This window comes from Trachypithecus francoisi, unplaced genomic scaffold (genome assembly GCF_009764315.1).
Source record: "Trachypithecus francoisi isolate TF-2019V2 unplaced genomic scaffold, Tfra_2.0 Lachesis_group0, whole genome shotgun sequence".
Classification (NCBI taxonomy): Eukaryota; Metazoa; Chordata; class Mammalia; order Primates; family Cercopithecidae; genus Trachypithecus; species Trachypithecus francoisi.
Window position 1 is genome coordinate 152264403 of NW_022681453.1, and position 23118 is coordinate 152287520.

The window sequence follows — 23118 nt, forward strand, 5'->3', positions numbered from 1 at the left end:
TTCTCTAATGTTGTAAACAGTCTTATTCAAAACAGTCATAACAACAGATGCTTTATTAGAAAGGTTTTGCTTGAGGAAGCAGCTTCAGGCAGTGACCAGTGTTTAGTATGCTTTAAAGTGGTGTTTACAGTGCTTTAAGGTCGCATTTTCATGAAGTTTGTTAATATTTCATTTTGTAAATCCAAAGTCTGCTTACAGAGTATTAAGATTTATTTTATTTTATTTTTATTTTAAAAATTTTTTCCTGAGACAGAGTTTTGCTCTTGTTGCCCAGGCTGGAGAACAGTGGCGCAATCTTGGCTCACTTCAACCTCTGCCTCCCAGGCTCAAGTGATTCCCCTGCCTCAGCCTCCTGAGTAGCTGGGATTACAGACACCCGCCACTGCACCCTGCTAATTTTTTGTATTTTTAGTAGAGATGGGGTTTCATCATGTTGGCCAAGTTGTTCTTGAACTCCTGACCTCAGGTGATCCATCCACCTTGGGCTCTGAAAGTGCTGGGATTACAGGCGTGAGCCACCGCACCTGGCCAAGATAGATTTTAAATCAAACGTGGGAATTGAGGCATCCAAGTGGGTGTTTTTCCCTTGGGGGAAGTCATCTAAAGAGACTTTCCTCCTGACTCAGCCAGTGCTCCCGCACCCTCGGATACTCACTGAAGACCATGAGGGTAGAGATTGTTAGTGATTGTCAGTGGTCACCATATCCTATTTGATTCTCACTCCTGGGCACGTAGAAGACACTAGTCAGCCCCCTCACTCGTAGGCAGGATCTGAGGACGAGTTCTGGTCAACAGAAGTGTGTGTGAAGCATGTGGAATCGAGACCATCCTGGCCAACATGGTGAAACCCTGTCTCTACTAAAAATACAAAAATTAGCTGGGTGTGGTGGTGGGTGCCTGTAATCCCAGCTACTCAGGAGGCCAAGGAAGAATTGCTTGAACCTGGGAGGCTGAGATTGCCGTGAGCCAAGATTATGCCATTGCACTCCAGCCTGGGCTGCAGCAGAGTGAGACTCTGTCTCAAAAACTAATAATAATAATTTGTAAGTCTCCAATAACTGAATGTAAGAGGGTAAGAGGGTAGAGAATGCGTTTCCTCCCTGACAATGTGTGAGTGTACACATATAAATCTCTCTGAGAGGGAGAGAAAGAGAGAGGGAGAGAGAGGAAGGGAAGGGGGGATGGGGAGAGAGATAAAGAGAAGGGGAGAGAGACAGAGAGAGAGAGAGAAAGAGAGAAAGAGAGAGAGAGTTCATTTAGAGCTTTGTAAATCCAAAGTCTGCAGGGTAGTTTAGCACACTGGAAACCCAGGGAAGGATTGCAGTTTGACCCCAAAGGTGGTTTGCCGGCAGAATTCCCATTTCTTCTGGGTAAGTCAGTCTTTTCTTATTAAGGCTTTCAACTGATTGGATTAAGCCTATGCACGTTATGGACAGTAATCTACTTTACTCAAAGTCTACTGATTTAAATATTAATCTCATCTAAAAATCTGCCCAGAAATATCTCAATAATATTTGACCAAATATCTGAGTACTGTGGCCTAACCGAGTTGACACATAAAATTAACCATCACACCCACAATCCCCCCATTTTATATATGAGGATATTGAGATTCAAGGAAAGTAATTCAATTGCTTGAGGTAAAATAACCAGTCTATAGCAGAGCTGGGACTTGAATCTATTGCGAATCTAAAGCTCTTGATTTTCTCCCTACACAACATAGTCACTCACTGCCAAGGGTCTTTTCACAGGCCAACTTTTACTTCTTTTTTTCTTCTATAGAATCTTTTTTCTAGAGACAGGGTCTTGCTCTGTCATCCATGCTGGAGTACAGTGGCATGATCATAGCTTACTGCAGCCTTGAGCTCCTGGGCTCCAGTGATCCTCCCACCTCAGCCTCTTGAGTAGCTGGGACTACAGGCATGCAGTCCTACACCTGGCTAATATTTTTATTTTCCGTAGAGGCAGGGTCTCTCTATGTTGCTTAGGCTGGTCTTGAACTCCTGGACTCAAGTGATCCTCCCACCTTGGCCTTCCAAAGTTTTAAGATTACAGGCATGAACCACTGTGCCCGGCCTTCTAAAATAGCTTGATCTTATTATTATATCATAAACCATAAAACTTGGCTTCAATTTTAACAGCTGGCAACATCATTTGTGATGATGTAAATATTTTTTGAAGGACTGATGATATGCTATGGGAGACATTTGAAAGGAACAGAATTTTCCAGAGCTATGACTATCAGTACTGGTAGTTTTATGTTTTTATTTTAATTATTATTACCATTATTATTATTTTTATTATTTTGAGACAGAGTCTTGCTCTGTTGCCCAGGCTGGAGTGCAGTGGTGCGATCTCGGCTCACTGTAACCTCCACCTCCTGGGTTCAAGTGATTCTCGTGCCTCAACCTCCTGATTATCTGGGATTACAGGCGGCTGCCACCACTCCTGGCTAATTTTTTGTATTTTTAGTAGACATGGGGTTTCACCATATGTTGGTCAGGTTGGTCTTAAACTCCGGACCTCAGGTAATCCGCCACCTCAACCTCCCAAAGTGCTGGCGTGAGCCACCATACCTGGCTCACAGGCGTGAGCCATTGTGCCCAGCCTGTTTTAATTATTTTTGAATAGATAATGTATTTAACAGTGTTAAGTACCTTCACACTATGTTGTTGTGCAACCAGTCTCCAGAACTCTTCATTTTGTAAAACAGATAATTTATACTCATTAAACAATTCCCATTTCTCCTCCCCTTAACCCCAGGAAACTGCCGTTCTACTTACTTTCTCCTTTTTTGAGACGGAGTCTCGCTCTGTCACCCAGGCTGGAGTACAGTGGCTCGATCTCAGCTCACTGCAACCTCTGCCGCCTGGGTTCAAGCGATTCTCCTGCCTCAGCCTCCTGAGTAGTTGGGATTATAGGCACCTGCCACCGCGCCTAGCTAATTTTTGTAGTTTTATTAGAGACGGGGGTTTCACCGTCTTGGCCAGGCTGGTCTTGAACTCCTGACCTTGTGATCCACCCACCTCCCAAAGTGCTGAGATTACAGGCATGAGCCACCCTGCCCTGCCTTCTACTTTCTGTCTCTATGAATTTGACTACTCTAGGTACCTTATGTAAGTGGAATCATGCAATATTTGTTTTGTTTTATGGCTGCATGTGATTTTAATACATTTATTTACTCAACATGGTTCAAGATGCAAAAGAAACTAAGGTGATACAGTGAAAATTCTTATTTGCATCCCCATCCCCAGGCCCCAATTTCCCTTCATCTGACATAACCAATCCTATAAATTCCTTCAAATATTCTATACAACCATTTTAATTATGTATTCCTTTTCTTTTTTTAACACAAGCTGTTTTGCACCTCACTTTTCCACCTTAAAATACATCTTGGAGATCGTTCCATAGAAAGTGCTCATAGTGTTTGAAAGCATTAGAAATATTTAACCAGATAATATGCAAGTAAAAATAGGAAAATCATAATACTTAATTCCAAGACTTTGCCACAAATCAAAAGTATTCTCCCAATCCCTGTGGACAATACTGGTGTCAGCAGTCCTCTCTGTTACATGCTAATTTACCTGCTTCCTAAGCGTTGCTCTGGTTTCTTAGCCAAGAAGAGCCTGCAAATATCTTTTGCTTCCTCTGTGAAGTTATCATGCTGGAATTTGACCTCGTCTTGCAAAGTTCTTTGCTTTAGATCCTCTTTACTGACCTTTTCCTTGTAATCTTTGAATGGTGTTCGTCCAGCAACCATTTCATAAATGCTGCATCCCATGGCAAACCAGTCCACAGGATAGGAATAACTTACCTTTTCCATTAGGATCTCAGGAGCCATGTAACCATTGGTTCCAGCCTGTAACATCCCAAACAAAAAACAAGACAACACAGAACAAAGACATTAAGGTGAGTGCAGCAGACACTGCTGACTGCCTACTTAATACATATTCTCCTTTTCTTCCCTTGTTCAGGGAACCCTATTTGTTTGGAGTGGCAATGTGTCTAACCTATTCTTTTTGCTGCTTTCCCAGCAGCTTTGGGTGCAGCCAGGGGAGGCCATGCGATCCATTTTGGCCAATGAGATAGAGTTGGTGGCTAAGATCATCATGAAAAGGGAAGCCATAGCTGCTCTTGATGTGGGAAAATCCGTTACCTCTCTTAGGCTGATCACCTCATCTTTAAGATGAAAATTTCAAGTGGATGTCTGTAAGATCACCCAAGCTCTGCCTTTTTTAAAGTTCACAGATAATAGAAAATTAGATGCATATGATTTTTTTAAGGTTGAGCACTTTATTACTAATATTAAATGTTCATATATTGTCTAGTCTATGATGTTTCTTATTCTATGTGCTATGTAATAACATTAACATCACACACACCTCTGCCTGCCTGTCTCTGCACTGAATAATTAACACTGCCATTTTAATTGAGGAAATTCCACACACACATGAAATTTCATTTTACATGCATGACTATATATTACAGGCACACTTCTACTGACAATATATGCCAAATGATCATTAGATTAAATATATATACATATTCACTTTATATATATACATACATATTTATTTCTATATATAATACATATATATTTATATATGCTTGTATGTATGATAAATTACACATAAAATTTACTATCTAAATCATTTTGCAGTGTAAGTTCAGTAGTGTTAAGTACATTCTCACTGTTGTGCAACCAATCTCCAGAACTACCCATCTTGTAAAACTGATAATTTACACTCATTAAACAACTTGCCATTCCTTCTCCCCTCAACCCCAGGCAACCACCATTTTACTTTCTCTATGAATTTGACTACTCTAGGTACCTCATATAAGTGGAATCATGCAATATTTGTCTTTTTACAATTAAAATCAATGGCTGCATTGATTTTAATTCATGTATTTACTCAACAAATATTTAATCAAATCTACAACACATCTTTCAATTTTAAGGTATATATTGACTTCAGATTTTTTTTTTTTGAGACGGAGTCTTGCTGTGTCACCCAGGCTGGAGTGCCATGTCTTGATCTCAGCTCACTGCAACCTCTACCTCCCAGATTCAAGCCATTCTCCTGCCTCAGCCTCCCAGGTAGCTGGGATTATAGGCGCCCACCACCGTACCTGGCTAATTTTTGTATTTTTCGTGGAGATGGGGTTTCACCATGTTGGCCAGGCTGGTTTTGAACCCCTGACCTCAAGTGATCCTCCCGCCTCAGCCTCCCAAAGTGCTGGGATTACAGGTGTGAGCCACCGTGCCTGGCCGACTCGGACTTTTCGGAAAGCAATATGACAGAGAGCAATGGGAAACAAAAAGTAACAAACTGTTACTGTCTTTCAACCAGATTATCTAACTTTGGAGTATGTACCTCAAAGAGACTCAGAAGAAAGAAAAAGGAATCTATATTGAGATGTTCATAACTTCATTAATTCAGAATGGTCACAAGCTGGAAACACCCAAAGGTCCATCAATAAGATGATAAACCAGAGTCTATTGTTAATACCAAGGAATTTATATATGTAATGATTGTCACCCACTGATTACAACTATGCATTTCAGTACTTCAGGAAAGGTTGCAAAAGTTGGGTGCAGTGGTGTGTGCCTGTAGTCCCAGGTACTCAGAAGACTGAAATGGGAGGATCCTTCAGCCAAGGAGTTTGAGGCTGTGGTGCGATAGACAAACCACAGCACTCCAACCTGGGTAACTTAGTGAGAGCCTGTCTCTATGAAGAAAACATTAGGAAGTGTTGAGCTGTGCATTAGGTGTTTTATTTCTAGTTGCTTAAGTATTTTTTAATGTAAGGCTTTAGAAACATGAAATTTCATGGATAATTTCTATGTGGTTCACAACAACAAAAAAACATAAACAATCCCAAGTACTAATGAAGAGTGATTGGCCTGAACAAGAAAGTTCTGGAAGTGACTAGGGTCTAACGGGTTGTGCATGAGTCAGCATGGCACTGCTGTTTTCAGAGAAGCTGGTGTATAATTTGGGTGACCATATGTTCCGGTTTGCTTGGGACAGTCCTGGTTTACATCTGTTGCCCTGGCGTCTTGTCCAGTTTTGCATTTGTCCAGACAAAAGAGTCCTGTAGGCGCCTCTGAGGCCCAGGATACGGTCTTACTCATCTTTGTCTCCAAATCCAGGCGTTTATCACAGGGCCTCACCTGGTGCATGCCATGTTTTTAATTCAATAACCACGAAGACGGTGACTAGATGTTTTCCATTCATTACGCAGAAAACATTTGTTGAGTCATGCCCCGCAATGAGTTGCAGGGATACCGAGACCTGTAAGGCCTGGCCCCCGCCCTTGAGGATTTAGAGACTGGTAGAGACAGACAGTCAGATGGTTGATTCAACAGAGTGTGAAACACGTGCTGGGGGGCCCACGGGGTCGGTGTGTGCATGTGTATGTATGTGATTTTGTGTGTATATGAGTGTGTGTGTGTGAGTGTGGGTGTATGAGTATGTGTGTGTATGTGAGTGGGTGTACGTGTATGTGTGTGTATGTGTGTATACATGTGTGGATGTATGAGTGTATGTGTGAGTGTATGTGTATGTGCGAGTGTGTGTGTGAGTGTGGTGTGTATGTGTATATATGAGTGTATGTGTGAGTATGCATATGTGTGTGTATGTGCATGTGAGTGTACGTGAGCATATGTGTATGACAGCATATGTGTATGTGTGCATGTGTGTGTATGTGAACGTGTATGTATGTGTGCCTGTATGTGTGTGTGTATGTGTGCATGTGAGTGTGCGTATGTATGTGTGTATGTAGGTGTGAATGTATGTGTGAATGTGCATGTGTGTATGTGAGCATATGTGTATGAGAGCATGTGTGTATGTGTGTGCATGTATGTGAATGTGTGTATGTATGTGTGTATTTGAGTGTATATATATGTATGTATGTGAGTGTGTGTGTATATGTATGTGTTATGTGAGTGTGTATGTATGTGAGAGTGTGTGTGTTGAGAATACTTCACTGAAGAGCCACAGTTGGCCTGAATATGACGGAAACACCTAGGAGGCTATCCAGGTAATGAGCATGTGCAAGAGATGGAGTCAGAAAAAGTGTAAGGTCTTTAGGGAGCTTTAAGGAATTTGGTGTTTCTAGAATACATGATCTGGGGGATGCCACGGAGGGAGGGGAGATGGGGTTGAGAAACTGTATTCTTAGGTAGCAAAATCTATTGCCAGTCTCCCTTTTCCCTTGCTTCCCTCTATCACACAATGCCAGATGACTAAAGACAACACATTAAGACTTTGCACATAGGATAGTGATATGAGATTTATTTGAGAGGTGTGCAAGCTGAAAGTGCAAAGGCTTGGAAAAAAGAGAAGTGCGTTTACTCGAAAATAAATAAAAGATGTAAGATTGATTAAATGGATGGAGAGGATGGATGGATAGATGGACATTTGATTAAGCAAATCTAGTAAAATGCTAATGATATACAAGGAATATTATTTTGCCATAGAAACGAATGAAGTACTGGCTGGCAGTGGTGGGTCAAGCCTGTAATCCCAGCACTTTGTGAGGCTGAGGCAGGCAGATCACGGGGTCAGGAGTTAGAGACCAGCCTGGTCAACATGGTGAAAACCGATCTCTACTAAAAATACAAAAAATAGCCGGGGGCACCTGTACTCCCAGCTACTTGGGAGGCTGAGAGAGGAGAATCGCTTGAACCTGGGAGGCAAAGGTTGCAGTGAGCCGAGATGGCGCCATTGCACTCCATCCTGAATGACAGAGCAAGACTCTGTCTTGGGGGAGGGGAGGATGGGGAAGAAAGGAATGAAGTACTGATATACATGCTTCAACATGGGTGAACCTTGAAAACATGCTAAATGGAAGAAGCCAGTCACAAATGACATGTATTGCATAATTCCATTTATACGAGGTATCTAATATAGGCAATTCCGTGGAGACAGAAAATAGATGAATGGTTGCTTAGGGGTGGAAGTGCAGTGTAATGGAAGTGACTGCTAAAGGATATGGGATTTCTTTTGAGGGTGAAGAAAATATTTTAAAATCGATTGTGGTAATGTTTGCACACCTCTGTAAATATACTAAAAACCGGTACTTTTTTTTTTCCTTGAGACATCTGTCGCCATCTGGAGTGCAGTGGCGCAATCTTGGCTCATGGCAGCCTCCACCTCCTGGGTTCAAGCGATTCTCCTGCCTCAGCTCCTGAATAGCTGGTACTACAGGTGTGCACCACCATGCCCGGCTTTTTTTTTTTTTTTTTTTTTTTTTTAAGTAGCGACAGGGTTTCGCCATGTTGGCCAGGCTGGTCTTAAACTCCTGACCTCAGGTGATCCATCCTCCTTGGCCTCCCAAAGTGCTGGGATTACAGGCGTGAGCCACCGTGCCCAGCCAGTACAGTTTAAATGAATGGTTTTTATGGTACTTAAATCATATCTCAATAAAGCCGTTACAATGTTAATGATAAACTCTAGGTAATGGGAATTTCAAAGGTGCTTGTGTGAAATTCTTTCAACTTTGCTATGTGCTTGGAAGTTTTTATAATAGAATATGCAGAAGGGAAAAGGAGTGTGAGGGAAGGGGGATGTGATGCCCAGCTGGCTGCTGGTTCATCAGGCACAAAGGACTCTTCTGGAAGGGACACAAGGAGGAAGCACAGGAGAGAGTGGACGAGGGGGATGCAGCTGCCCAGTCCTTCCCATCTGCCGTTTCCATTGCTCAAGGATTATCCGAAGAGCTATATTGCCGGACACGTCATCCAGTTGATTAGCAGCTGCCCAGGAAATAAGGCTCCATACCCTACAGGATGATATTTCATCCAGTTCTGAAAGTGGAGGGGCAACCCAGCCTAGATGTGCTGCTGACAGAGAGCTGCCCAAGAGGGACAGAAAAGGAGGTAGTAGAGGGAATGTAGGAAGATGCGTGAGGTTTGTGGTCCAGTACACCAATATGATGAAATTTCTCAAGGACATACTTTGATGTGGGGCTTTTTTCATCCATGGTGCTGGCTATCATGGCTATCAGCTGGCCACTCAATCCAGAAACCAGTGGCTGTCTGTGCTGGGAAATTATGTCATACTATTTGTGTGTGGGGTGTGTGTGTGTGTGTGTGCATGTGTGTGTGTGTGTCAGAGAGCCAGAGAAAGAGAGTTTCAGTCTGTCACCCAGGTTGGAAGTGCAGTGGTTCAATCGTGGCTCACTGCAGCCTTCACCTCCCAGTTTCAAGCAATCTTCCCACTTCAGCCTCCTGAGTAGCTGGAACCACAGGTGCATGCCACCGTGCCTAGTTAATTTTTTTTTTTTTTTTAGTACACATGGGGTCTCTCTCTGTTTCCCAGGCTGGTTCTGGGGTCCTCCTGCCTTGGCCTCTCAAAGTGCTGGGATTACAGGCATGAGCAACCACATCCAGCCTCACATAGTATTTCTTTGATCATTTTCTCCCTTCCATTTTGTCTCTTTTTTTCAGAAATATTGAACTTATTATCCTTTATGTTTCTTACCTTTTGCTCCTAATGTCCACTTCTATCTCTTATTTCTTTTTGAGGGGCATGGGGGGAGACTTCCTCTATTTTTTTCTCCAATTCTTCTATTTTTAAAAAAGTATTTTATTATGGGAAACTTCAAATATATACAAATCAGAGGTAGAATAATAAGCCCAAAGTAGTCTTCACCTGGCTTCAACAGTTACCCACATATGGCCAATATTGTCTCATCTATGTCCCTTCCCACTTCTCCTGACTATTCTAGTCATGCATCATTTATATTTCACTATGAATCTCTAAAAGATAAGGTCACTTAGAAAACACACTAAAACAAAGCACTACGATAACATTATCTCATTTAAAAAAGAATAATTATTTAATATTATCTGGACATATTTGTATACCAACTGTCCTATACACTTTTAAAAGTAAAATTTAAACTTAAATCATACAATCATTTAAACAATCATTAAACTTTTGTTTAAATTTGGATCAAATGTGGTTCATACAATGTATTGTGGTTCATACAATGATTGTCTCTTAAATCTCTTTTATAGGCTCCTCCTCTGTCTTTTTTCCCCACCTCGCAAGTTTTTGTTGAAAAAAAGGGGCCAAACTGTAGTTTCCCACAGTCAGATTTTGCTGACTGCATTCCTGTGGTGTCATTTAACATGTTCCTCTCTTCTTTACACTTATTGTAAACTGATGGCTAGATATAGAGGCTTCATTCTTCTACTGAACTTTTCATTTTTGCCCCATGATGTTATTGATACATAATTAACATACAATAATGTGTACAGTTCTTAGATATTCCGCTCAATGAATTTTCATAATTAAATACACCCTCATAAATACCACCCAAACAAGATATAAAACATTTCTGTCTGTCCAGAAAGTTCCCTTGTGCCCCTTGCCAGTCAGTCCTCCCCACTTCTCAGGCAAACACTTTCTGATTTCTGTTACTATAGATTAATTTTGTCTGTCCTTGAATGTTGTATAAATGGAATTGTATAGTACGTATTCTTTTGTGTCCAACTTAATGTGTTTAACACATCTTTAAGATTTGTCCATGTTTTTCTGCAAATGTATTTACATATTTTTTATTTCCAAATGGCCTTGTTGTTCTCTGAATGTTCGATTTATAGCATTTGTTCTTGTTTCTTGGAGGCCTTATCTTCTCTTTAATCTCAAAAGATAATAATTATAAGCTTTAAAAAATGGTCTCTTCTAGTCCCCGCATTGTTCCTATTTTCTACAAGTTCTTTTCCTCTGATTGTTTTGGTTCTGTTTTTCATTTTGAAGAGTGCTTTTTTTTTTTTTTTTTTTTTTACAAACGACAATTGATCTTTGTCTATTCATTCATATTTAAGAGTGAAGCACCAAAAAGCTGATTATAAGCTCTGTGGTATCCAGCTTATCAACTGATGAGAGGGATCAGGTGGGATATCTCCATTCCCCACCTGAGAAGTATCAGCCTGCCTGCTTTCATTCGGGGAACTGAGATGGGAAGCAGCTGAGGGTCTCCCTGAATATAGTATTTCACTTCCCACAGCTCTCCTTTGGGCCTCATGTTCTCGGGTCCTGCTTCTATCTGGTTCTTTATGACTCTGCTGGGGTGCAGAGGCATAAAGAAAGACTATAAACAACAGCCAAACGAAGTTAAGTCCGTGGCAGTCAGTAAGTTTTACTCAGCAACATTTATTGTGAGCTTGCTCTGTGTGGCACCCATCCAATGAGCACATTTCAAAGGTGAGTGACATTAAGGATTAAATTTACTAATGAGGATACTGGATAAACCTAAGTTGCTCAGTAGAAGGTGTAGGGTGAAAGCGGACAACATACCTTGCCATGAACAAAGGATTGTGAAACACATGCTGAGAGAAAAATTGGAAATAATAATGGAAAACATTATTGAGTGCTTATTCCATGCTAAATATTTTCCGTAGTGCTTTATGTGAATTCCTCATTTGATCTCCATAATAACTCTATGATATAGTGTCCATTTTGCAGATTAGGAAACTGAACCATAGAGAGGTTAAATCTTGCCTAAGATCACCAACCTAAGAATCACACACAGGGTGCATCTTTTTTTTTTTTTTTTTTATATACTGAGCCTCACTCTGTCACCCAGGCTAGAGTGCAGTGGCATGATCTTGGCTCACTGCAACCTCCACCTCCCAGGTTCAAGTGATTCTCCTGTCTCAGCCTCCCGAGTAGCTGGGATTACAGGCGCCTGCCACCACGCCCAGCTAATTTTGTATTTTTAGTAGAGACGGGGTTTCACCATGTTAGCTAGGCTGGTCTCGAACTCCCGACCTCCAGTGATCCACCCGCCTCGGCCTCCCATGGGGCTGCGATTACAGGTGTGACCCACCACACCTGCTCTGGACTACATTTGTAACTACTACATTATTCCACCTCTATGGAAGTAGGTGAAGTAACTTTTTCTTATCCCTCCAAGTTCCCTTCAGGATTTCTTTTCTCCCTTGTAGAGTCCCCTTCTTCCCTCTCCCTATCTGCCCAGTACTAAGTCCTTGATCTTTAGCATTCTTACTAAAGATGTTTCCCTTCCCCTTATCCCAGTGAATTCTCCATTCTTTGCCTGTTTCAGGCTGGCTTGGTTGCTCCACACAGCAGAGGGTTCTGGGAGATGGAACCAGACCCTGGGTCATGCTCTGTAACCACCTCCCCAAGGAAATAAGTAAAGAATTGGCCCGCCATCTTTACAGCACTGTAGACTCCCTGGTGTAGTGGAAAGAGCATGAGACAGCATGCAGGAAGGCCTCAGATTCATTCCAAATAATTTTCAGGACTAAATTCACCTCTTGGTCCTAAAGACAGAAAATGTCAGCCATGGAACTTTGAAGGGCACCACCTCCTTGAAGAGTAGAGGTATTTCACTGAGGAGAATGGAATTAGAGGCGCACGCCAGACTTTAAGCACCCACATTCCATCGCAGCCTCCAGCTGAAAAAATTAATTGCCTGCCCTTTATGCCATTTGTCTTCTGCATGTGAACTGCCTCCTCAGAGTAGGATGGGAGGAGAGAACGCGCCAAGCAGCGTGGAGCAGGTCCAACCACGCTGACCTCTTACAGCTCAGTTTAACTCCTGCAGTTACACAGGGCCCTGTGCCTCCGTCTCAGCGGCATCAGAACCGTCTCATTCAGTGCATGTGACCAGAACTGCCATGCCCAGGGCTGTAGGGATTGCCCAAGTGTCAGCACCTCTTAGTGGAGGTGTGTGTGTGTGTGTGTGTGCACGCGCGTGTGTGTGTGTGTGCGCGTTGTATCCTTTTCTGGGTTTTACCTTATTTTACTTTGGGTTTTATGGTGACCTTTCCAGACCCACACGGTCAACACCTGGTCAGGCAAAACTAAGTATACCCAGCATTGGGCGACATCGAGCATCAGACCTCACGGGGTTTAGGATGCCTGGCAGCGCCAGTGCCCCTCCCCCACCCCCTCAGGGGCAGCGGGAAGTCCTTCTAGTACAGTAATCTCAAGCGGATTGCTTAGTCCCATCAGGGCCACCTGTCACCTACAGGTGTCCAGAGACATTGGGGAAGGTAGACACCTTAAGGTGGGATTAAGATCCCAAGCCCGTCGGGACCTGTCCAGATACCCGCTACATTGTTCTTGCTGTTGAGTGCTGGCTTCTTCCATTGACCCTGTAGCTGTTACTCTCAACCGAACTGGCAGGGCCCAGTGGCCCTGGACAGAGTCCCAGTGTGGCTCTGGACAACCAGGAACCAGACTGTGACCTTCGCAGTGCAGAGAACAGGGAGGGGCTTCTGGTGGAGCTGAGAGGGCACAGTTCACCTCTTAACAGTTTTACAAGTCCATGAAAAAGTATGTGTGCGTGCAGGTCCTTCAAGGTCAAGGACACTCGCAACCCTCCACCTCCCATTAAATCTGAAAACTTGGCAACCTTCAATTCCACTATCAAAAGAAATGGCCGTGTCGGCCCTTGGGGTGGCCGGGCCAGGCTGGATTAGAGACGCAGGCGGGGAGAAAGGAGCGAGAGAGGAAGCTCCGCGATCCCGGCGCGGCCAAGCACACTGCCACGCCGAGCCAGAAACCGCCCGCGGATGCCTCTTCCCCCAGCTCATCACAAACCAGATCCAGTCGACAGCACAATCCAAACAGAAGAGGGAATCAGAATGTACATCTTTTGTTTGCCGTGGCAGGAGAACTGTTGAGCAGAGGAAAAAAACAAGCTGAGCTTAGCGCTATCAGCTGTTTCCTGGGGCTCGCTCCTTCCTTCCTCCGAGGGGGGCCTGGCCGCTTTGTTCTCGTTCCCAGCTGCTCCTCTGCGCCTTTAAGCAGTGGCCTTTGCAGACCTCGGAGGAATGCGGCCCTGGGACCCCAGGGGACTTAGCTCGAGGCTCCGCCCGCCCCGCGTGCTCGGCCCCAGGCCGCAGAATCAAGAGCGCAGCAGTGTCGCGCGGAGGCCGCTCCTGCCCCTGGGCTCGCTTTCTGCCGCCACTTCCTGGGCGGGGAGGGCGCATCCCATCAGAGGCGGCTTCCTGCTCTTCTGACACCCCTGGAAGGACACCCATTTCAGAGAGCCCACACAGGGAACCCAAAAGAGGGGTCCTCGCTATAACTCTTTTTGCAGGGATAGAGTCTGGGGTGAAATGGCTCCCACGCTGGTATTGATTTGCTGTGGTTCAGATCCCAGTTCTACCAGTTATAAGCTGGTCACCCACAGCCGCTTACTCAACCCCTCTGAGCCTCAACAGTTCTTGCCTTATGGGACTGCGATGAAGATTAAAACGGTAAAACAGATTGGGTGTCCTCCCAAAACTTGGCGCACAGCAGGCCTGCTACCACAGTAGATATTAGCGGGTGTTGTTACCATGCCTGAGTTCTGGTTGTCTGAGGCAGGACAGCTACACAAGACTCCATCAGACTGAAAGGCAGGGTATGGCACGTGGTCAAAGATCAATACTTCCCATTTTTCACTTAGCATGTTCTTCAAGGTGGTTTCTTGTGCTGTGAATCTCTCTGGCAGCAGGCTGGGGCATACTTTCCACGGTGCCTCTAAGATGCTCAGAAGAAAACCACAAATGAAACCTCACGCAGCTGTGAGGAAGCAAGACAACTGTGAGTGTCTGTTTGACTCAACCCAGATGCAAACTGCTCACCCACTGCCCGCTGCTGCAGCCTTGGGGTCCTGCAGGCTCCCTGTCCCTTACAGAGAACAAAGCACAGCTGCAGAGGTCACCTGAGCAACTGCAGTGCCTGTCAGGTGAGGCAGAAACAGTTGCAACAGTGGGGATTGTGACTGAAGGTCTGGCGCTTCTTATACAATCATTTCTTGAGTGCCTACCAAGTGACTGACCCTCGGCTAGGCATTCATCTACCTTGTTTCTTAATCTTCTCATCAACGCTAAAGGCAGGCAGTATTCAGCAGGCTCAGAGAAGCAGTCTGACTTGCCTAAGGTCATGTGCGGGGCTGTGGCCAGCCCATGTGGCACGTTTGTGCCAATTAGAAGGCACTCCAAATGTCTTGGTGTGTGGAGCAAACCAGCCTCCAGTGTGACGTCAGCCCCCACTCTCTCATGTAGGGGGTCAGCCTGCACATCTGTACACCGCAGCCAGAGTAAATGGCAGAACCAAGATTCAAACGCTCAAGCTCCTATCTCCTTGACCCGCAGGACCATATTTCATCAGCTGCGCATGATCTAAATGAAGGCTCTGAGCTTCTAACATGTGTCTATATTAGATTAGATGATGCAGCAACCATTAGGTCCCTGAACTGTATCATCTCAGATGACAGCCCCCTCCTGCCACATCCTGCAGAACTCCTGGCCCAGCCTCTCCTTACTCCTGTGACTCCATTAGACAATGTGCAAGCCCACAGTTCCCTGAGTACTCTGCTTCCCTCCCAGCCTTTCTATGCTCATTCTAACTCCTTCTCTTTGATTGTAATTCCAAGGCTATTTTTTTTTAATATAGAGCAGAGTCTTGCTGTGTTGCCCAGGCTGGTCTCCATCTGCTGGGCTCAAGTGATCCTTGTGCCTTGGCCTCCCAAAATGCTGGGATTACAGGCATGAGCCATCACCCCTGGCCCCAAGGTTGATTTTGTCACTTCCCTGCTGAAAACCTTTCATTGGTTCCCCAGCACCCTTGCCAATAGGTTCAAACTCCCCTTGTCCAACTCCTCCAGCCCCTAGGGCCTGGTGTCTACTAAACTCTCTAGTTGTATTATTTGTCGCCCCTCCCACCTCATGACTCCACACTCCAGCCAGCTGCAAAGCCACTCTGTTCTGTGACTGAGCCCCAGGCCTCGTGCTGAGAGGACTTTATGCCAGGGGTTTCCAACTGTGGCACTGTGGAGGTTGTGGGCTGAATATGCTTTGTGTTGGGGCTGTGCTATTCATTGTAAGATGTTCGGCATATCCCTGGCCTCTACCCACTAGATGCTGGTAGGACTTCCTCAGTCATGACAACCAAAACTGTCTCCAGACATTGCCAAATATCCCCAGGAAGTCTGGCAAAATCATCCCCCATTGAAGACTATTGAGCTCTGCTGATCCCTTTACCTATCCCATGCTCCTTCCTCTTTACCTGTCTAGCTTCGTGCCTTTTAAGTCTTAACTTGGTTGTCCCTTCCTCTTGGAAGCCCTTCCTGACCCTGTGACTCCAGGTCCTCATGTTGGGTTGGGTGCCCTTCCTATGTACCCAGCTTGGGCAACCCTGATCATACTGTATTATCACTGCCCATGTCCTCGTCCGTCCCTTTCCTCTCCTGGAACTTCATGAAGGCAGGCATTTGTTTGCCTGGTTCCCTGTTTAGTATTCAGGGTCTTTGTTTGCCTGGTTCCCCGTTTAGTACTCAGGGTCTAAGTCTGTGCTTGTGACACAGCATTATCTAACAAATCATTCTTGACACCCCATCTCCCTTAACCCCGTATCCAAACCATCACTGAGGCCTTTTCACTCTGAAATATTATATTGCCCCAATTCATCCACTGCGTCCTGTCTCTACTACTCCCTCTGTGGTCTGAGCCTCATCACCTCTTATCTGGATGAAAAAGACCACAAACTACCTCAATCTCCTCGAATCTGTTTTTCACTTCACCGTGGTAATCTTTTCAAAACAAAATTTGAAACATGTCCCCTTCATGAAACCCTGCCACAGCTTTTCCAGTGCTTAGAGACCATCACCCAAAGTCCTTTACATGGCCCATAATGCCTGGTTCCGTCTGGCCCCTGCCCCCTCTCCATCTTCATTTGAACCACATTTCCTCTGACAATGTGCTTTTCATTTCTTGGCTTCCTTTTCATTTCCCCTAAAGCAACGGGTACTTGCCCAGACTATTCCCATGGCCTGAAATGCTCTTCCCCACCTGTGGGTGCTACGGTGGTACTTGGCTCCAATCCCCTCTTCAGGTTCTTGGCCCCCACCCTCCAGCTGCTGGGGTCAGGCCAGTTTCCAGTGCCCTTGGACAGGGTCCTGTGCTCAGAGGCATACTTGTACTGGGGTTTAATGCTGTTTGTAATCATTCATCTTTGAATTTGTGTCTTTTAAGTGAAGTCCAATAAGGTGATGGAGCAATACTTGGAGCCTCAGCTCACACAGTCCCCCTCCTGCCACCTGCTTGCCTCCCAGGGATGGGTTCATGGCTGTTTACTTCCCCACCTCCCACTTCTAACCCCACCCTCACCCAGTGACTATTGCCACTTTCTGCCTGGTAGGGGCCTGGACTCAGGAGCAGGGAGGGCTGGGGTCAGGCACATGCTTCCACAGGTCGAGGCATGGGATGGAGCCCTGGGTTTCTGTGAGTGTCTCCACTCACTCCTTGAGTATCCCAGAGCCTAGGGGAGTATGACATTAAATAGCAAATCCAAACCCCATGGCTGGTTGAAAAATAGAGCATGGAAGGAGACTTCTTCCTGATATTTGAAGAAGAGGCCCTATATTTTTATTTCACAGTGAGCCCCCAAATTTATGGAGCCACACCTGGCTGGGGCTACTGCTTGATGACGGCTCACAGCTGCACCCCTCCCTAGGAACTGCCTTCTGCAGCAGGGACAGCATCCCAGGCTTCTGCCCCCTTCCAGCTGCTGCTCACGGTCACTGACTGCATCCTTAGGGATACACAAGCCTGGACCCCACCTCAATTTGGGACAGCTCAGAAGAGTCATCCCAACTCCAGAGTTCCCTGAAGGATGGCTGAGGTCTTAGTCCCCCCGCCTGCCGCATTGGAGGTGAGGCTCTCTCTGCCCAGTCCTGCCTTCCTCATGGCTGTGTCTCAGGAGAGCACTCCTGAGTAGAAGAAAGAAACTCAGTTTCTCCCACAATACTCTCAAAACACAGACCAGTCAGCAATCCATTCTGCAGCAGATGCCAGCTGGATATCCTCTAATTCAAATCCGTTATGACACTATCTCCTGGAGATAGTGCCAGGTCACACAGGGTGAGGGCTCAGTCCCCAAGGCTGCCCCCAGACTTTGAATGCCAGTTACAAGTCCAGGCATCCAAAACTTCTGACCCAGCAGTTACAAATTGAGGTTCTCACAAACCTCTCTTTGGGTTCAATTAATTTGCCACAGCAGCTCACAGAACGGGGAAACACTTATGTTTTCTGGTTTATTACAAGGGATATTTTAAAGGACACAAATAAGCAGCCAAATGAAGAGTCATACAGGACCAAGTCTGGAAGGGTCCCAAGTTCAGAAGCTTCTGTCCCCATGGAGCTGGGGTGAGCCACACTCCCAGCACGTGGATGCGTTCTTGTTCATCTTCCTGGAAGCCTCCACGTGTTTGGCTATCAGGAAGCTCTCTGAACCCTGCCCTTTTGGATTTTTATGGAGGCTTCATTACATAGGCACGATTGATAAAATCACTCGCCATTGGGGGATAGGCTGAAAGTCCTAACCCTCTAATCCTGCCTTGGCTTTTCTGGTGACCAGTTTCCATCCTGCAGCTTCCTAGGGGCTGCCAGCCATCAGTCAACTCATTAATATACAAAAAGATGCTTTTCACTTCAAAGATTCCAAGGACTTTAGGAATTGGATGCCAGAAAATGGGATGAAGACCAAATACATATTTCACAGTATCATTGCTCCCCAATATCTTCCATGTGTAAATCTGTCTCAGAGTCTGTTTCCAGGGAGCCCAATCTGAGACACCACTGGAACCTCTTTGCTGAGTGAATTCTTTTCCTTCTAGTATCATGTAAGTTGAATTTCCCATATGGTTTTCTTTTTGATTTTCACATATGAAGTCAAATCCTCCTTGGACAGCCCCATGTACCATGTCTTCCCAGTGTTTATCATAAGTGATATTTAATATTTATTTGAATGATTAAGTTTTTTTTTTTTTTTTTGAGACAAAATCTTGCTCTGTTGCCCAGGCTGGAGTGCAGTGGCATGATCTCCGCTCACTGCAACCTCCGTCTCTTGGGTCCAAGCGATTCTCCTGCCTCAGCTTCCCAAGTAGACTACAGTTGTGTGCAACAATGCTCGGCTAATTTTTTGTATTTTTAGTAGGGACAGAGTTTCAACAGGTTGGCCAGGCTGGTCTTGAACTCCTGACCTCAAGTGATCTGTCTGCTTTGGCCTCCCAAAGTGCTGGGATTATAGGCATAAGCCACCATGCCCAGTCTGAATGTTTATTAAGTTCTATCTCCCTCACTAGACTATAAGTTCCATGAAGGCAGGAATCATGTCCATTTTCTGCTCTTCCTTCTATCTCTCAATTTTTTTTTTTTTTTAGATGGAGTCTCGCTCTGTCTCCCAGGCTGGAGTGCAATGGTGTGATCTTGGCTCACTACACCTCCGCCTTCTGGGTTCAAGCGATTCTCCTACCTCAGCCTCCCAAGTAGCTGGGATTACAGGCGTGTGCCACCATACCCAGCTAATTTTTGTATTTTTAGTAGATACAGGTTTTCACTATGTTGGCCAGGCTGGTCTCAAACTCCTGACCTCAAGTGATCTGCCCACCTTGGCCTCCCAAAGTGCTAGGATTACATGCATGAGCCACTGTGCCCTGCTATCCCCCATATTTAGAACAGTCCTGGCGTGTGGGAAACACTTGATATATATAAGTGGAATAAACAAGTGAGTGAGTGAATGAATGAATAAAGTCATGACTTTTGGATGAAGGAATGTTAAAAGTAATTACAGACTGTAATGAATATTTTTGAATGCCCTTGGTAGTGGTAAATAATTTAAGAATAGATTTCAAATTTCTGTAGGGGTCAAAAGTTAGTAGGAATTAAATTTGGTCAATGCCGGTGGTAATCATTTTGGTCAGGCCAAAGTGTGATCATGACTTCATGCATCATGTGACCAGAATGCCTCTCCTATGTGGCTTTCTTAAGGTAGACCTCAGAAGTGAGCACTCACAGAAAAAAACTGGGGAGCATGGTCACGATGGTTGTGACGTATGGGCGCATTAGCTCCCAAAAAAACATGTTCAGAGGTCTTTTAAAAATCACCTTTCCAGTATGTCTCTAGCATTGTATTTGGTACAATAGATGCTTCAAAATAAATATAATACCAAACCTCTGTCTCCCATTATCCCTCTGAATGTGAGGAGTTGGTCAGAGACTCCAAGACAGGACCATGTATCTAAACATGTAACAAGCTTCTGGGTCACTATTGTAACCTCATTCCCATTCCTAACAAAATAGCAAATTTTAAAGACTCATGTTGCATAACACCTGAAGGTCACTGCTCACCAAATAGAATTCTGAATTTAAAAAGTGCAAGCATGATCCTCACTCCCCAATATTCCTATTATATTTACCTGGAATATTTAACAATGATACAAACTAGTTTTACTATGAGCATGTAGATGTCAACTGAGCACAGGCAGAAGTGCTTACCACGTCTATTAAAAGTGCATGTTGACTGGATGCGGTGGCTCACGCCTGTAATCCCAGCACTTTGAGAGGCCGAGGTGGGCAGATCACCTGAGGTAAGGAGTTCCAGACCAGCCTGGCCAACATGGTGAAAACTCAACTCTACTAAAAATACACAAATTAGTGGAGTGTGGTGGTAGGTGCCTGTAATGACAGCTACTCAGGAGGCTGAGGCATGAGAATCGCTTGAACCCTGGAGGCAGAGGTCGCAGTGAGCTGAGATCACACCACTGCACTCCAGCCTAGGCAACAGAGCAAGACTCCATCGCAAAAAATAAATAAATAAATAAATAAAAAAGTGCACGTAGACAGTGGCTGGAACATGTTTAATTGTACTGCACCTATGGGTAAGAAGCTGGCTTTGAAATATTAATGGCCATCATTCCCTGTGTAGGTCAGGCTGGGGCTGATCCTTTTCTGAAGTCTTCCTTTCTCAGAGGTTCAGTTAGGCTTGTGGTTGGTGTCCACATCAGACCAGACTGGGAAGATATGCTAATGTCATCACATGCACTTATTCTGTCTGAGTCTTACTAAGTGAAAAGCATTTTATAGCATTAAAAACCATAATGCTGGCCGGGCATGGTGGCTCACGCCTGTAATCCCAACACTTCGGGAGGCCGAGGCATGCGGATCATGAGGTCAGAAGATAAAGACCATCCTGGCTAACTAGGTGAAACCCCGTCTCTACTACAAATACAAAAAATCAGCTGGGCATGGTAGCACAGGCTTGTAATCCCAGCTACTGGGTAGGCTGAGGCAGGAGGATCGCTCGAACCTGGAAGACAAAGGTTGCAGTGAGCTGAGATCGTGCCACTGCACTCCAGCCTGGGCTACGAAGCAAGACTCTGTCTCAAACAAAAAAACATAAGGCTATGTGTTGCCATGTGCATGAACTCAATAAGGTGGAGTCAAAACTATGAGTGCTTTTAAATCTAATGTGCCTGAAATCGTATCACATACTAGTACTGTGACTTTGGGTTTCAATTTCCTAACTGTACAATGGAGCTAAGAACAGTACCTCATTCAGAATCTTTTTGTAAAGGGTTCCAAGAGGCTCAGCTCATATGTAGAGAAAAGTTACCCACTTGGAACTCTCAGGTCCCATCATCCCGTGATTAAGGGGTCAGAAAGGTTCTAAACTTTTCAAACCATTGAGGTAACAGCAGTTATTAGGGGCCTCCACTGTTTTGTTTTTGTTTTTGTTTTTGGCCATTTGGCATCCAGTCCTCATTTATTGCATTGTGATTTTCCTGTGAAGAACACACTCTTCTGCTCTTGATCCAGGAGATCTATGTGGGACAGACCTTCCTCTGGCTCCTAGGACAGGCAGTGATCTAGTCTCGGCCAATGGGATTGGTTGTTGTTGGACATGTGACCCGACTTGTCCAGTGAGCACCCTCTCTGGGAACTGTGAAGGAACTATTCATAAAGAAATGTTTTTCCTCTATGGGAGTCGCTCAGTTGGTAGGAAGTGTATGAAGCGTCTGTGGCTCCCATGCAGGGAGTACCTGCCTGACAGTGAGGGCAACACAGAGAAGAGCGAAGCTGGGAAACAGACAGGGACTCCCAGGGACACTGCTCAGACACCTGGATCGGGCCAGGGCTTCCTGGTTATGTAAACCGTTAATTTCATTTCTCTTAAGTAACATAGTTCTGTCCCATAAGAACTCTGATTGATAGTCCAGTAATTACAGTAACTTACTCTATCTGTTAATCTTTTGAGTTTAAAATTTCCTTCCTCCTAGGCCAGGTGCAGTGGCTGACACCTGCAATCCCAGTACTTTGGGAAGCTGAGGCAAGTGGATCACATGAGGGCAGGAGTTCAAGACTAGCTTGGCCAACATGGTGAAATCCCATCTCTACTAAAAATATAAAAATTAGCCGGGTGTGGTGGCGCTTGAACCTCAGCCAGGCGTGGTAGTGCTTGAACCTGAGAGGTGGATGTTTCAGTGAGCTGAGATCACGCCACTGCACTCCAGCCTGGGCGACAGAATGAAACTGTCTCAAACCAGCAAACTTCTTTCCTCCAGATGATTCAAAGACTATCTCATAGACTCAAAAGTGGTAGCAATTGCAGAGATGTCTTAAGGCCCACTTGAGAGGGCAGGCATGGTGAATGAGTGATGAAGCCGGGACAAGAACTCAGGTTTCAGCCTCGGGCCAATGCTCTTCAGCCCCTGCCTTTCCTCACAAGTCTGCCTCAGTCTTTCTCAAACCTGCTCCTTTCCACCCTTGAAGCACCTCCTGGAGTCACTACCCAGCTACCAGCTTCCAGGAGACCCCCACAGGGCAGAAGTCACTGTGTTCTAGGAGCGGTTCTGTGTCCCCTAGCCCTCCACTGAGGACAGATCCATTTCAAGAGAAGCATGTAAAGGTCTGGATCTTGATGGAGCCCAGGTAAGAGGCCACGGAACTGAGCTCTGTTTAGAGCCCAGGATCCAGCCTCAGGCCTGCATTACCTCATGTGCGGATTTTTACAGTAGCTCTTTGCAGGTTCCCGTTTCTCTCCAGCCCTAGTCTCTTTCTTTTTCATTTTAAATAGTGTCAGAATCATCTTCCTCTGGTCCTGGCACTTGCTTGTTCACAAACCTTCAATGGCTCCCTGCTGCCTATAGAACAACATCAAAGTACTTCACCGAGTGTCCTTCAGTGGTGAGAAAGGACCTGTGTCCCCCAGGGAGGCACAGCTCATACCCAGGGAAGAGCTACCCACTTGGAAGAATCATGTCTGGAGTTCTACATTCAATTACAGCCTCCAGGTCTATTAAAAT

The 23118-nt window shown here is 45.1% G+C and overlaps 1 protein-coding gene across 1 annotated transcript in view; it reads right to left on the reverse strand.

Moving 5' to 3' along the window:
• The window catches only part of GRK7 (G protein-coupled receptor kinase 7), a 40738-nt gene that overhangs the window by 7525 nt on the left and 10095 nt on the right, over positions 1–23118 (reverse strand). Inside the window, exon 3 of the mRNA XM_033212457.1 lies at positions 3585–3859. Coding sequence (XP_033068348.1) covers positions 3585–3859 — 275 coding nt within the window. The remainder of the gene's footprint in view (positions 1–3584; positions 3860–23118) is intronic.